This window comes from Macrobrachium rosenbergii, chromosome 33 (assembly GCF_040412425.1).
Source record: "Macrobrachium rosenbergii isolate ZJJX-2024 chromosome 33, ASM4041242v1, whole genome shotgun sequence".
NCBI classification, from domain to species: domain Eukaryota; kingdom Metazoa; phylum Arthropoda; class Malacostraca; order Decapoda; family Palaemonidae; genus Macrobrachium; species Macrobrachium rosenbergii.
In genome coordinates, this window is record NC_089773.1 from 7,782,501 (window position 1) to 7,795,997 (window position 13,497).

Consider the following 13,497-nt stretch of genomic DNA (forward strand, 5'->3'; position numbering starts at 1 on the left):
CCTATCAGTGACCGAATCGTATCACAGAAATTATCAGCAATTTCGAGTTGTCCTTAGATCCTGTAGGACACTCTGCCCCTCGGCTAGACTCGGAGGACTTCGTCAGGGGCAAACTGAAGCATGAGGGCACCAGCTTCGCCCTCTTCTGCCAAGCCCAGGGCTTCCCGATGCCCTCCGTCAGGTAGTTACAGCCTAACTAAGGCTTTCATGTTTCCCTCAGGTAGTAGTTAAGCCACAATTTCCTGTGCCTTCAGGTAGCAATTAAAGCTGGAAATTTAGTTTCTCCTTCTACAGGTATCAGTTAAGTCTGGCTTCTTCTGTTCCGTCAGGTAGTGATTAATCCCATATCTCTTTTGTGGTTGTAATTAGGCCTATATCTTCTTTGTTCCTGGAGGGAGTGATTAGGCCCAGGTAGTAGGCAAGCTTAGGTAATATCTGTTTCTTAGCTTAGGTGGCAATTAAGCCCAGATAGTGACCCTTTTCATCAGGTGCTAATTAAGCCCAAGATCTTGCGTTCCTTCTTGAAGTAACCAGTCGTATGAATTGCTTCTTCTTTCCTTAAGGCACTAACCAGTCCTAGGGCTTTTCTCTTTAATTAAGATAGTAGCCAGTCCAAACAAGTCCGAGGGCTTTCCTCTTCTCTCATTTATTTAGTAACCAGTCTAGTACCCAGTCCATGGGCTTTCCTCTTCTCTCATTTAGTTAGTAACGCGTCTAGTACCCAGAGTAGCCAGTCCAAACAAGTCCGAGGGCTTTCCTCTTCTCTCATTTAGTTAGTAACCAGTCTAGTACCCAGTCCATGGGCTTTCCTCTTCTCTCATTTAGTTAGTAACCAGTCTAGTACCCAGTCCATGGGCTTTCCTCTTCTCTCATTTAGTTAGTAACCAGTCCAAGGGATTTCCTTGTCCATCATTTAGTTAGTAACCAGTCCAAGGGCTTTCCTCTTTCATTTAGTTACCAGTCCAAGGGCTTTCCTCTTTCATTTAGTTAGTTACCAGTCCAAGGGCTTTCCTATTCTCTCCTTCAGAAAGTAATAAAGGCAGGATTTATACTCAATATTGCTCAAAGTCCTTTTTTTCTGTTTATTTATGTTTTTAATCCGTATTTTACTAATTTTCTCTCGTCTTATATTTGAATGAAGATAATTGTAACCTCCGTAAGGGCTCCTTTTGGGATAGAGTTTCCTTTTTAAGCATAAAAGTCTATTTTTCGAGGCGCTTTGGGCGATTTTTTCTTTGTTTATTGTACAAAGTTTCCAAAATTACAATCATGATCTTTAGCAGGGATTAGATATATATTCCTATATATATATTTTTCTTTTACTAAATGCAGTGTGGCTAATGGTTTATTGTCATTAAAGTCTGGACTGTGCATTTAGATCGTTACACGACACTAATAATACCATTGGCAAGGCAGAGTTTTTTTTTTTTTTTTTTTTTTTTTTTTTTTTTTTTTTTTTTTTTGAAAGAAATCTCTAGCTTGTACCAGACTGCTTAAGTTTGGTGCAAGTATCGCGGATAGCTAATATTTCTTGAGGCTCAGGGCTTTTAAAGCCTACTCTTAACCCTATTCCATTATCCGGGCCTGTGCCTGGCTTGAGGCTATAAACTCATTTATAAAAAATCGGTCTTTGATAGAGACTCATAAATTAGAAAGAGTCTTTGATGTGGACTCATAAATGAAAAAGGGTCTTTGATATTAATATTTCTGCCCTCAATTACCAAGACCCCGTAGGTCTGTCCGCCCCGAAACTGCCAGGTGAGGACGTCTCAAGGTCAAAGGTCAAAGCTGCCGGTGCTAATTTTTCCCTCAGGTGCGAGGCACAGGCCCACCCGACCCCCAAATTTAGGTAAGGCTCTGTTTTCGTATTAGAAGGCATCTAAAAGTGATTTGTTCTTTAGGTCACCGTGTGACTTATTTTGCCGCTTACCACGGACTTCCAGTGCCTTTTGCAAGGTTATAAGCATTGATTTCTTTTTTAGTCATATACGTGCCTCTAACATCTGGTCTTCCTAGTTGGTCACCCATTCAGTAACCTACCAAACCCAATATTGTTAGACGTCAGGGGGGTATTTTATTACCAGCCTTACCAATCAGTGGCAATCCTTGTTTTTACATTTTCCACATTATTCACATTATTATCATCCCATTTTTTCTCATTATACCACATTCTTCCACATTCAACTCATCTCCATTATTAAAATTCATTATTAAGACAACTTTAAAACCGAATATGAATAGAACGCTTTATGGCAACACGAAATTCCATTAACCGAACTCCTTACGGCAACATCCCATACGCGTACAGCTCCCGTCGGAATGTCGGCCCCGAAATTCCCGACGCTGGACCGCGTGGCCACGGACAGAATCGAGGGCACCAGCTTCCCTTTACTTTGCCCTGCCCAGGCTCACCCTCCACCAACGACCAGGTACTGTATTTTTGAGTATTTCATCGTGTGGAATTGTGGGTAGTCGTATTTATACGTTAGAGTGTAGTGGAAATTCCTAGGGTCGTGTATACATGTCAGGAACCCGTTTGGAAATCGGCAACCAGAGTTCTCGTCTTTCAAGGACAAGTTTGACTTTTGCTTCTATTTGTACGAAGGCTCATAATTCTTCCCTTGAGTTAATTTTAAACGGTGGGAGGCCGAAACCCAACGCTTAGGCCTATCCGGGGAAAAGCCATTTGTATCTTTTGAAGTTAATGGATTCAGACGCGTTTCCTTTCTTATGTAAAATGGATCTCTCTCTCTCTCTCTCTCTCTCTCTCTCTCTCTCTCTCTCTCTCTCTCTCTCTCTCTCTCTCGTGGGATCGATCTCAAGTCCCTCGCTGGTCATGTGAGGTGTTAGGCCACGCCCCATTTTACATACTTGACCCCTGTCCTTCTTCAGATCTTGTAAGCCTCTCTGCACTAACATTCATCTTGCTGATGATGCCACGTCCCCCTTTTTGTACTGGACCCTGCTCTTTGATAGGCCACGCCCCATTATTATACTTAACCCCCGTCCGTATTGCGTCAGGCGTCCTTTTGTACTTCTGCACGCCCCCTTTTTTTATCCTTAACCCCGCCCACCTTTAGCCACGTCACATTTTTATGCTTCACTTTGCCTTTGTTAAGCCACGCCCCCTTTCTTATACTTGAACCTGCCTTTGTGAGGCCACGCCCCTTTCATGCTTATTTCCGCCTTTGGTAGGCCACGCCCCCTATTGACACTTGACCTCGCCCTTGTTCAGATCCTGTGGGCCTCTCGGCGCCCAAATTCCGGTGGGAGGAGAGGGTCAATGCCCTCATCACTGTCATGAAGCCGGAGGGCGCTGCCCTTGCCATATTCTGCGATGCTCAGGGGCACCCTGTCCCAGCCGTGCGGTAAGTAAGGTGACCACCGTCGTTGCGACGCCATTTAAGCAAATCAGTCGCTCTTGTAGTAAAAAATAATTAAATTGAAATGATTAAATTTCGGCAAATGGTGGTTGGTGAAGCCAGCTGTTTCGAAGGATGACTGAGGGTGAATTTTGATTCTGATAATGTTATTTGATAATGGATTATGTATCCAATGGATACTTGTCTCTTTTCTTTTAGTCTCTCTTACTCCTTGGAGCCTTGTATCCATTTTTGGCAGAGGTAATCTACTCCCTTCAAATCATGTATCCAGTGTCCATTTTTGGCAGAGGTAACCTATTCCCTTCAAATCATGTATCCACGTTTGAAGGACGTATCCCTTTCTAAATGTATCACTCCCTTCCCCGAAAATAGTTATCCACGTTAAATTGTGTCGCCCTTCGAAAAATATGTATCCACTTTAAATTTTGTCACACTCCAAAATAATGTATCCCCTTGAATTATGGTGATCCAAAACAGTTTATCCCTTGAAATTATGCATTACCCTGCAAAAAATATGTATTCACTTTAAAGTTATGCATCACCCTCCAAAATTATGTATCCCCTTTAAATGAAGTATCACTCTCCAATATCCGCCTTAAAGTATGCATCCCCCTTGTAAGTGTATGTCCTTCAAATTGGGTATCCATTTTAAAGTATCATCTTCTTTAAACTATGTATCCACTTTAAAAGTATGTATCACCCTCCAAATCTATGTATCCACTGTAAAGTATGTATCACCTTCCAAAAGATGTATCCCGTCCTTAAATAATGTATCCCGCCCTCACAACCAGACCCCGTGGGACACTCAGCGCCCAAATTTCGGTGGGAGAAGCGCATCAGTGCCCTGGTGACAGTCCTTGAGCCGAAGGGCGCCTCCCTAGCCCTCTTCTGCGAAGCCCAGGGCTACCCTGCGCCCACGACGGGGTGAGTGTGTGTTGGGTGGGTGTGGGGTTTGGGCGTTGGAGTGGGTTAGGAAGTTTGGGGACGGGCGGGTTTTTTTTAGGGAGCGTTGGAGGTAATTGTATTATAATTATTATTATTATTATTATTATTATTATTATTATTATTATTATTATTATTATTATTATTAAAAGGGACGCACCAATAACATCATCACTTCTGCCCAAAGAGTGAGCTAGCGAGCTTAGAACCATTAAGTGCCATGTGGCACTTTAAAGTTTTATGACACTCTAAGCTCTGCCTTCAACAAATGGTACTTAGAAAGTTGTATATTTGTTGTTTATGTTAGAGTCATTACTGAATACTGAATTGTTTTGTTTTGTTTATTTGTTTTTGTTCGGCTTGTGTATAGACGTCAGGGGGACCTCTCTCTCTCTCTCTCTCTCTCTCTCTCTCTCTCTCTCTCTCTCTCTCTCTCTCTCTCCCCCCCCTCCATGACCGAGATCCTTCCTTGACAGACCCCGTAGGACTCGCTGCCCCTAAATTCCGCTGGGAGGAGAGGGTCAACACCGTCCTGTCGGTGATGAAGAGAGGGGGCGCTGGGTTGTCCCTCTTCTGCGAGGCTCAGGGGTATCCCTCTCCTGAGGCTAGGTAAGAGCTGGGTTGACTCCTGCAGGTGGCAAGATTAGGTGTCAAGTTGTCTCCTACAGGAGGCGAGGGTTGTGGTCAAATTGCCCTCGGCAGGAGGAGCGATTAGTGGTTAAATTGTCTTCTGCAGGAGGCGAGGTTAGTGGTCAAATTGTCTCCTTCAGGAGGCGAGGTAAGTTATCAAATTGTCTCCTACAGGAAGCAAGGTTAGTGGTCAAATTGTCTCTTACAGGAAGACAGATTGGTGGTCAGATTGTCTCTTACAGGAAGCTAGATTGGTGGTCAAATTGTCTCTTACAGGAAGCTAGATTGGTGGTCAAATTGTCTCTTACAGGAAGCTAGATTGGTGGTCAAATTATCTCTTAAAGGAAGCTAGATTGGTGGTCAAATTGTCTCTTACAGGAAGATATATTGGTGGTCAAATTCTCTCTTAAAGGAAGCTAGATTGGTGGTCAAATTCTCTCTTACAGGAAGTTAGATTGGTGGTCAAGTCTCTTACAGCCTGCCCAGTTAGATATCAAATTTTAGATCAGGTTTGTAGTAAATAGTGTCTAAAGAAAACGTGGTAAGGTCAAATGACCTTCTCCTGCTGGAGGTGAGAGTGGGTTTGAGTACTACCTCACAGTGTAAACTATGTAGAAGACAGCTTTGTCACAAATGGTCTCCTTCAGGAGGGTATTTTAGTCAGGATCTAGACGATGTCCTTCTCGCAAAAAGTTCACGTCTTGTTGAAGGACCTCTCAGAATTGCAGAACGAAGTAGATCAGTCAATTCTCATTGTAATACGTAAATTATAATATACAATTCATTAAAGGGTTTATTTTAGATAAAGAGACAATCACAGAGCCCCATAGATTTTTGTATCATACAATACAGTAATGCATTTCTTTGGAGATGCAGAGAAAAAATACAGTACTCTACAAAATTGACGACAAGTCTATTCACTGACCACCAAGAACGATGCAGAATCACTTAATACAGTATACCAACAGCCCAAAACTACAAAGTCAAAAAAAGTGTTCTGTATCAATCAGTAGAGTAATACATTCTGTTGGAACCAGAGTGGAAAAATACAAGACCCTACAAAATTCACGATATATCCCTTTTCTGACTACCGTGAAAGATACAGAACGACTTGGCACAATTGACCAACTGCCCAAAACTACAAAACCTCCGCAAAAACTACCACACCACTCAATAAAGAAATAAATTTCACCGTCGACAACGGCAAAAAATAAAGTGGAAACACCCGCACAAAAATCCTTCACAGGCCCTTCCCACGATCATCTGTCAATATCCGAAGGAAGTACAATGCTCGAGGCCCTAACACGGAGCGAGAGAAGTAGAGAATAATTGAGGAGAATCGGTAGAAGGAAATGGGAGAGAGGTCGAATTAGATAAATGGGGGAACACTTGAGGTGACAGTGATTGAGATGGGGAGGGACAGGATGGATGTATAGGGCTGTGGGAGCGGGAGCTTGGGGGGAGGGGTGGTGCCTTGTGGGAGGTGGGAAGGAAAGGGATGGGAAGAGGGTGGGTTCCTGAAAGGGAAGGGAGGGGTGTCCTTGTTCCCTCTGACCTTTGTAGGATTTGGGTCCTGTGGAGGAGGAGAAAGACAAGAGAGGGAATTTGGGAAGTAGGAAAGGAGACAAGAGCAATAAGTAATAATGCTATTTATCTAGGATATATATTTATATAGGAAATTCAGTGATAATATTTATCTAGGATATATCCTTTTATAATCATATATTATGCAGTAATCCCCTAACAGGGGATGGCTTTAGTGAAAGAGGCACTGGTCGCTGTGTCACTTTCTTTCTCTGCTGTGTTCTGGTTGAAGCTCTTGTACAGAAAACCTGGACAATACTGATTGCCATGTGCCTCTTCACAGAAGGCTAATCAGCATTACGTCGAACTTTCTATATTAATATTGTCTGTTAGCTGTCTTGTACCATATATATATATATATATATATATATATATATATATATATATATATATATATATATATATGTATGTATAGAGAGAGAGAGAGAGCAAAGGTATTCATCATTTCATTATTTTATTTATATTGGTTGGTTTTTTGTGACCAACTAAAGAAACAGCACAAAGAGTACAAGAAAAGAAACTATAAATATCTTTTAACCTTACTTTTCTCTCTTATCCATCCGTCGAGAGAGAGAGAGAGAGAGAGAGAGAGAGAGAGAGAGAGAGAGAGAGAGAGCCAAATCAACTGTCCTACCAAAAGAGAATCCAGAATTTTTGAGGCAAGGAGACTCTCAAGAAGCAGAGAAACCTCAGGGGTCGAGGACCCTGGCAAATAAGCTCAGGAAGATTGGAGTCTCTTCTTTTGTGTCGCCCTCTGTAAATACTCTCTCGGACGAAAAGAGGGCCTTCACGGAATTGGGTGATTAGCTTGGTTGATTGGTTGAGCGGAGTTGAAGGCGGGATTCGTTGCTGGAACAGAATTTTCGGTTTAGGAGAGGCCATTACAGTAGGTTGTCTCTATTAAGGGATAGAATTAGTTTAATACTCACATGAGGATGAAGGGATTTGGTGGGTAGATTAGATTTGAAGCTGCCAAGTGGTTCAGTTTGTTTAAGAGGTCTGATTTGTAGTGGATGGCTCCATCGAGCATCACTCCTTATGATGTGCTTAAATTGTGGTCATTGCAGGGTTGAAGGCTTCAGGTGTTTAGATTGGTTTATTAGTTTCCTCAAGCTTCACTGCATATGGTGTGCATGCAAATCGGTCGTTAGCAGAGTTGAAGGCGTCAGGTGATAAACTATTATTCGGCTAACCAAAAATCATCAAAATGGAGCTGTGATAAGAACCAATCTTAACCTAACCTAACTTAACCTAAAAATCCTTCCTTTAACCCTGCATCCTAACCAGGCTCTGAAAAAGGAGGATTTCCATAAAACCTTCTGTACAGTTGACCACAAAAGTTTTTGACATCGTTGCCAGAACCCGTCGGGAGTTCAGTGCCGCGCCTTCCTTCAAATGACAAGATCCATACGGAGACAAGGTCACAGGGCACCGGTTTCTCGCTCCTCTGCATTGCGCAGGCGCATCCAGTGCCCACGTTCAGGTAATGGGTTCAGTTCTACCAAGTGGGTATGCTCTGTTCAATTTTCTATTCCTCCTTCCTTATGATTTTTTAGAGGTCAGGCCAATCTATAGACGTTGGGTTGTCCCATTCCACACACACACACACACACACACACACACACACACACACACACACACACACACACACACACACACGATAGAAAATAATTTTTGAGATATGGTAGAATTTCCTTATTGGAGGGTTAAAGTTTCCCAACATTCAAGGTGTGTTTTTTTCACGTAAATTAATATTGACCCCATAAATGGCTGTAACAGAGGGCGTGTCCAGCGCAGCCCCGTCAATTCCATCGAGGACACCGTCAGTGCCAAGATCAAGCCTGTGGGCTCCAGCTTTGCCCTGCCTTGCAATGCCCAGGCTTCCCCTCCTCCCATGTATAGGTAACGGTTCCTGTCTCCTGTGTTTTTGGGGTTTAATTCGATGCCTGTAACTTATCTTGGGGCTCATTTTCCAGAAGGTATCTGGGATGTAATTAGATTGGTACAGGTAAGGTACCTGTAGAATGGTACGGTGCAGTACTATATATTCTGTATGAGGTATGCAGTCTGTAGAAGTTTCTTAGGAACTGTTTGATTTTTATCAGTCGACTTCATGCATAGTACAGTTTCTGTACTTCCCAATGTATTTATGGTGTATTAACTGTAGATTTCCCGGGATAGGGCTGGTTTTAGCCAATGCAATACAGATACAGTATCTCTACTGTATATCTGTAATCTGTATTTGATATGTCATTGAAGGGGAACATGTGCAGTGCTTTTCTCTCCAATTACAAAAATGTTTCGGTCCCTGTTTTAACTTTTTTTTTTTTTTTTTTTTTGAGCCCTGTGTTGAGACTGTTACCTTTATATTTTGATCCTCTGTGAGAATCTGACCTTGTCCCAAGTTTTTGAATTTAAGATTTCGCATTTATCACAAGAATTTGAACACACTCAGAGATTTCGAATTTATATTTGAACCCTATCATGAGTTTTTGGCCTTACATCGAGATTCTGACCGTATTACGAGATTTTGGCCTATCCCAACGTATCGGCTCCGTGAAAATAGATAAGTCATAAACAAGTAATTCCATCTAATTCCTGACACCAAAAAGACCCCGTGGGGAGCGCAGCCCCGAAGCTTCCCCCTCGAGATACGAGCAACAAGGAGGTCAATCACCAAGGATCGAGTTTTCCTCTCTTCTGCGACGCCCAGGCCTTTCCTGTCCCGTCCTACAGGTAAATTGATATGTGTAGGCCTTACCTCAACGTTCCTACAGGTTAATTGTCTTGTAATTACCTCCCAGGCCCTGTTTACAGGTCAGTTTAAATGCCAAATTTATCTCACTTAGCTTACAGGTAAATTACAAGACACAGGCCCTCTTGTCACATCTTACAGGTAGATTGAGATGTTTAGGTGTGCCTCTGTTTACCAATGTCAGGTAAATTTAAATGCCTCGACATTCCCCTCTCCTCTCCTTTAGGTAAACTGCACTGCAGAAGCTTTCCCTTTTTAATTTAACTCTTAGAATTCTTGGGGACCAAAGGAATCACATAGACCTGTAAACTCTCCCCATCAACTGAACAGCAATAACAAGGCCTTCTGCTTTCCTCCTGTACTTACAATGAATCTAACAACAATAATTTGGTTATTGACTTTTATGCAGAATGTTTAAAAAAGGTTTCGATATTGGGAGATCAGGGAATAGTAGGTCTTAGGTCAAACCTTACCTCTAAGTCTAGAAGAGTTATGATGAGCCTTTGAGCCTTTGAACACTTTTCAAATTCTAGGATGTTGATTTGGAAATTTAAGCCTTCGAGGTGGATGTCAGTCTTAAGCCTTAATGACCATAAGACTGAATGAAGCCTTGAGATCTTCAATTCTTCACTGGCTCCCAAATCCTGAATCCTTCACCGGACCATAAAGTGTAATTTAAAGGATTTTAGGTCCTGTTATCATGACCCTTAAAATAGGACCACTAAGATTAATCAGCCTTTCCTCTTATCCTAACGTTTTGGCTCCCCGAAAACTAGTTCGATTCAAGATCCTTATTTTCAAGTAACAGTAAAACTTTACTTCTGCTGATTCCCGAAGACCCAGTTGGCAGCGCGGCCCCGAAGCTCCCTCCCAAAGACACCGTCAGCAAAGGAGTCACTCACGAGGGGTCGAGTTTCTCTCTCTTCTGCGATGCTCAGGCGTTTCCTGTGCCCGCCTACAGGTAAATTGCAATACCCAGTTATTAAATGTCTTAGCTGACAGGTAAGTTCCAGTACCCAGGTCGTACCTGTTTTCTCATTAAGACAGATTCAAATATCCAGGTATTTCGTGTCTTCCAGGTTTTGCTGTATTCTGATTGAGGTAAATTAGAATATCCAGGTCCTATTAGTCATTGTATTTTGGTAGATTCAGATAACCAGGTATTCCGTGTCTTCGGATTTGGGCAGATTTAAAACCAGGTCTTGGTGTATTGTCATTGAGGTAAATTAGAATACCCAGGTTCTATTAGTCTTCGCATTTAGGTAAATTGACATACCCAGGTATTTTCCAAGTCTTCTCATATAGGCAAATTCAAACACCCAGAACTTGCTGTCTTCTCATTTGGATAAATTAGAATACCCAGGTCCCGTTAGTCTTTGCATTTGGTAAATTCAAATACCCAGGATTTTCATACTTTCTCATGTAGATAGATTAAAATCCCGGGGTCGTTCTGTCGTCGCATTTAGGTAAATTTACATTCATAGACTTTCCATGTCCTGTCTTGAAGGTAAATTGAATTTAACAGGGTATGAATTTTGTTTCCTGATGATAGACAGCAATGCCCAAACCTGTATCTTGCCCCCTACACCTTCCATATCAAGTCCTACAAGGATCTTTAAATGCCCAGGCCCCTCTAGTGGTCTGTGGGTATGTTGCGATGCCCAAACACACCGTGGCTTTCCTTCAAGGCAAATTGTAGTCCCCAGAAGTATAGTGTCTCCTATTTTGCGTATATATTTCATGATATTTATGTATTGTTATTGGGGATATCATGATATCAATTTAACAGTGACCAGTTAAATGTGACCAATAATTTAACAGTGACCAGTTAAATGTATTAATATAATATTACAGATATATACTGTATATATATACATATATATATACATATATACATATATATATGTATATATAGTATATATCTGTAATATTATCTATCTATCTATCTATCTAAATTTATCTATCTATCTATATACATATATCTATGTATATAAAGTATTCAGTTACAGTGTATCCATTCGCTGCCATTCAGTGCCAGACATTAAAAAAAAAAGTTGGAAAAAATTAATTGCGGAAACCCCAGTCAGAAAATAACATCACCACGCCACTATTTCAATAAAACCAATCAATCGCGTTAAAAATATGGCCAATTGATAATTAACAAACCCAGAAGACGGCAGGTATAAAAAAAAGCCTAAAAGCTCCGAAAAAAAAGATGTTCAAAGTACCACCCAAAAAGGAAAAACTGCTTTTTTTAGAATAACTTGGATATCTGTTCCAAAATTAGAACCCATGGGGAGTTCTGGGCCGAAGTTGGCGGTTGCCAAAGGTACGATAAACTCCGTCATTGTTAGAGAGCAGAACCCGTTCGCTCTCTTTTGCCAAGGTCAAGCCCACCCGGTCCCTGCGTTCAGGTAGAGTAAGCACGTGGTTTTATTTCTTTGCATTTTTGTTTTTCTTTTGTGAGGTGGTGGGGAGTCACTTTGTGTATGCAGGTGAAGTAAATATGAATTTTCATTTTTGTTTATTTTTTTTTTTTTGTAGATTTAATTCTCTGTTTGGTTTACTATGGATAATATAAGTTGTTTTGACCAATATGAAGAAATAACTTCCACTGGGATCTATACTTAAAAATGCAGATTTGTAATTCTGCTTATGTATTATATTATACACATGCACACACACACACACACACACACACACACACACACACACATATATATATATATATATATATATATATATATATATATATATATATATATATATATATATATATATACTGTATATATAATCCAACATTTACTCGTAAAGTCGTCTGATTTTATCTTCATATCAGTATAAATACACAAACATATATATATATATATATATATATATATATATATATATATATATATATATATATAGTATATATATTAGGCACGCATATGTAAGTACGTTTAATTTTCTGTTTCATCGTCTAAACAATTGCCCACTTTAATAAAATATGAATTCGTAAAGAACATATGCACAAATTGTTGTGCGTAGGCGAGTTTCTTAATTAACTGCACAAACGGTTGTGCTAAGATATCGATTGTTTCGTTAATTGTTTTTGAGCGTGCAAAAAATATTTTCCGGATGTTTGTCGGAAATTCTTGAAGATGAAATTCTAGTCACAGTTGTAGTTAAACCTGGGTTGTGGAGACCGTAGACTTATTCAAAACTTTGCTGTTACTTGTGTGAACTCTCTCTCTCTCTCTCTCTCTCTCTCTCTCTCTCTCTCTCTCTCTCTCTCTCTCTCTCTCTCTCTCTCTCTCTCTATTAGTATATGTGTATTTGTAGATAGATCTTCGTGGTCCAGTGGTTAAAACGTTAGCCTCCCTTGCAAAAGGTCACAGAGCTATTATATAGACCCGTTCCCTATAATCCAATTATATCTTACTGAGGTCGACTGTGGTGGGTCGCAGCCAGGCTAGAGAAGGGCTTGAAGCCAGCAACCCTACTTTCTATATGTATGTGTGCGTTTGCGCATGCGTGCTTGCGCGTCAGGCTCCTGATCTCGTAAATATTAACTTAGAAATTGACTCGTAGTTCTCATAACCTGACCGTTCCCCTATCTTAGAGCCTGTAGGGAGCTCCGCCCCCAAATTGCGGTCGAAAGATACCATCAACGCCGATGCCCAGGTGGGCACGGGGCGTTTGGCTCTCTTGTGCCAAGCGCAGGCCCACCCAGCGCCGAATTTCAGGTAGGAAAGTGGTAATTGGCATCTTGTACAGTATGGAAGTCACCTGTTGGACGAGGAAAAGGGGTGTTATTATTATTATTATTATTATTATTATTATTATTATTATTATTATTATTATTATTTTATGTTAGTTCGTTTTCAGAATATTTTTAGAAAAAATATCCGCTGCCTTATATTGAAAGGAAAGTATTTTCATAGAAATTTTATATCTTATGCCAAATAGTTTTGGGAGAATGTTTTCAAGATTATTTTATGTAAATTTGAAACAGTGTATTTGCTGCATATATATATATATATATATATATATATATATATATATATATATATATATATATATATATATATATATATACACACACACACACACACACACACACACATATATATATATATTTACTTATCAATATTATTATTAGTATTACTATTACACATTCTCAGACACCACTTAATTTCACATTAACAACAACAAAAGTAA

General features: G+C 40.4%; 1 protein-coding gene across 1 annotated transcript in view; it reads left to right on the forward strand.

Annotated features, from left to right (window-relative positions):
- Positions 1-13,497, forward strand: part of LOC136855881 (cell adhesion molecule Dscam1-like) — a 607,418-nt gene that overhangs the window by 403,508 nt on the left and 190,413 nt on the right. Inside the window, 1 exon segment of the mRNA XM_067133289.1 lies at positions 2,309-2,429. Coding sequence (XP_066989390.1) covers positions 2,309-2,429 — 121 coding nt within the window.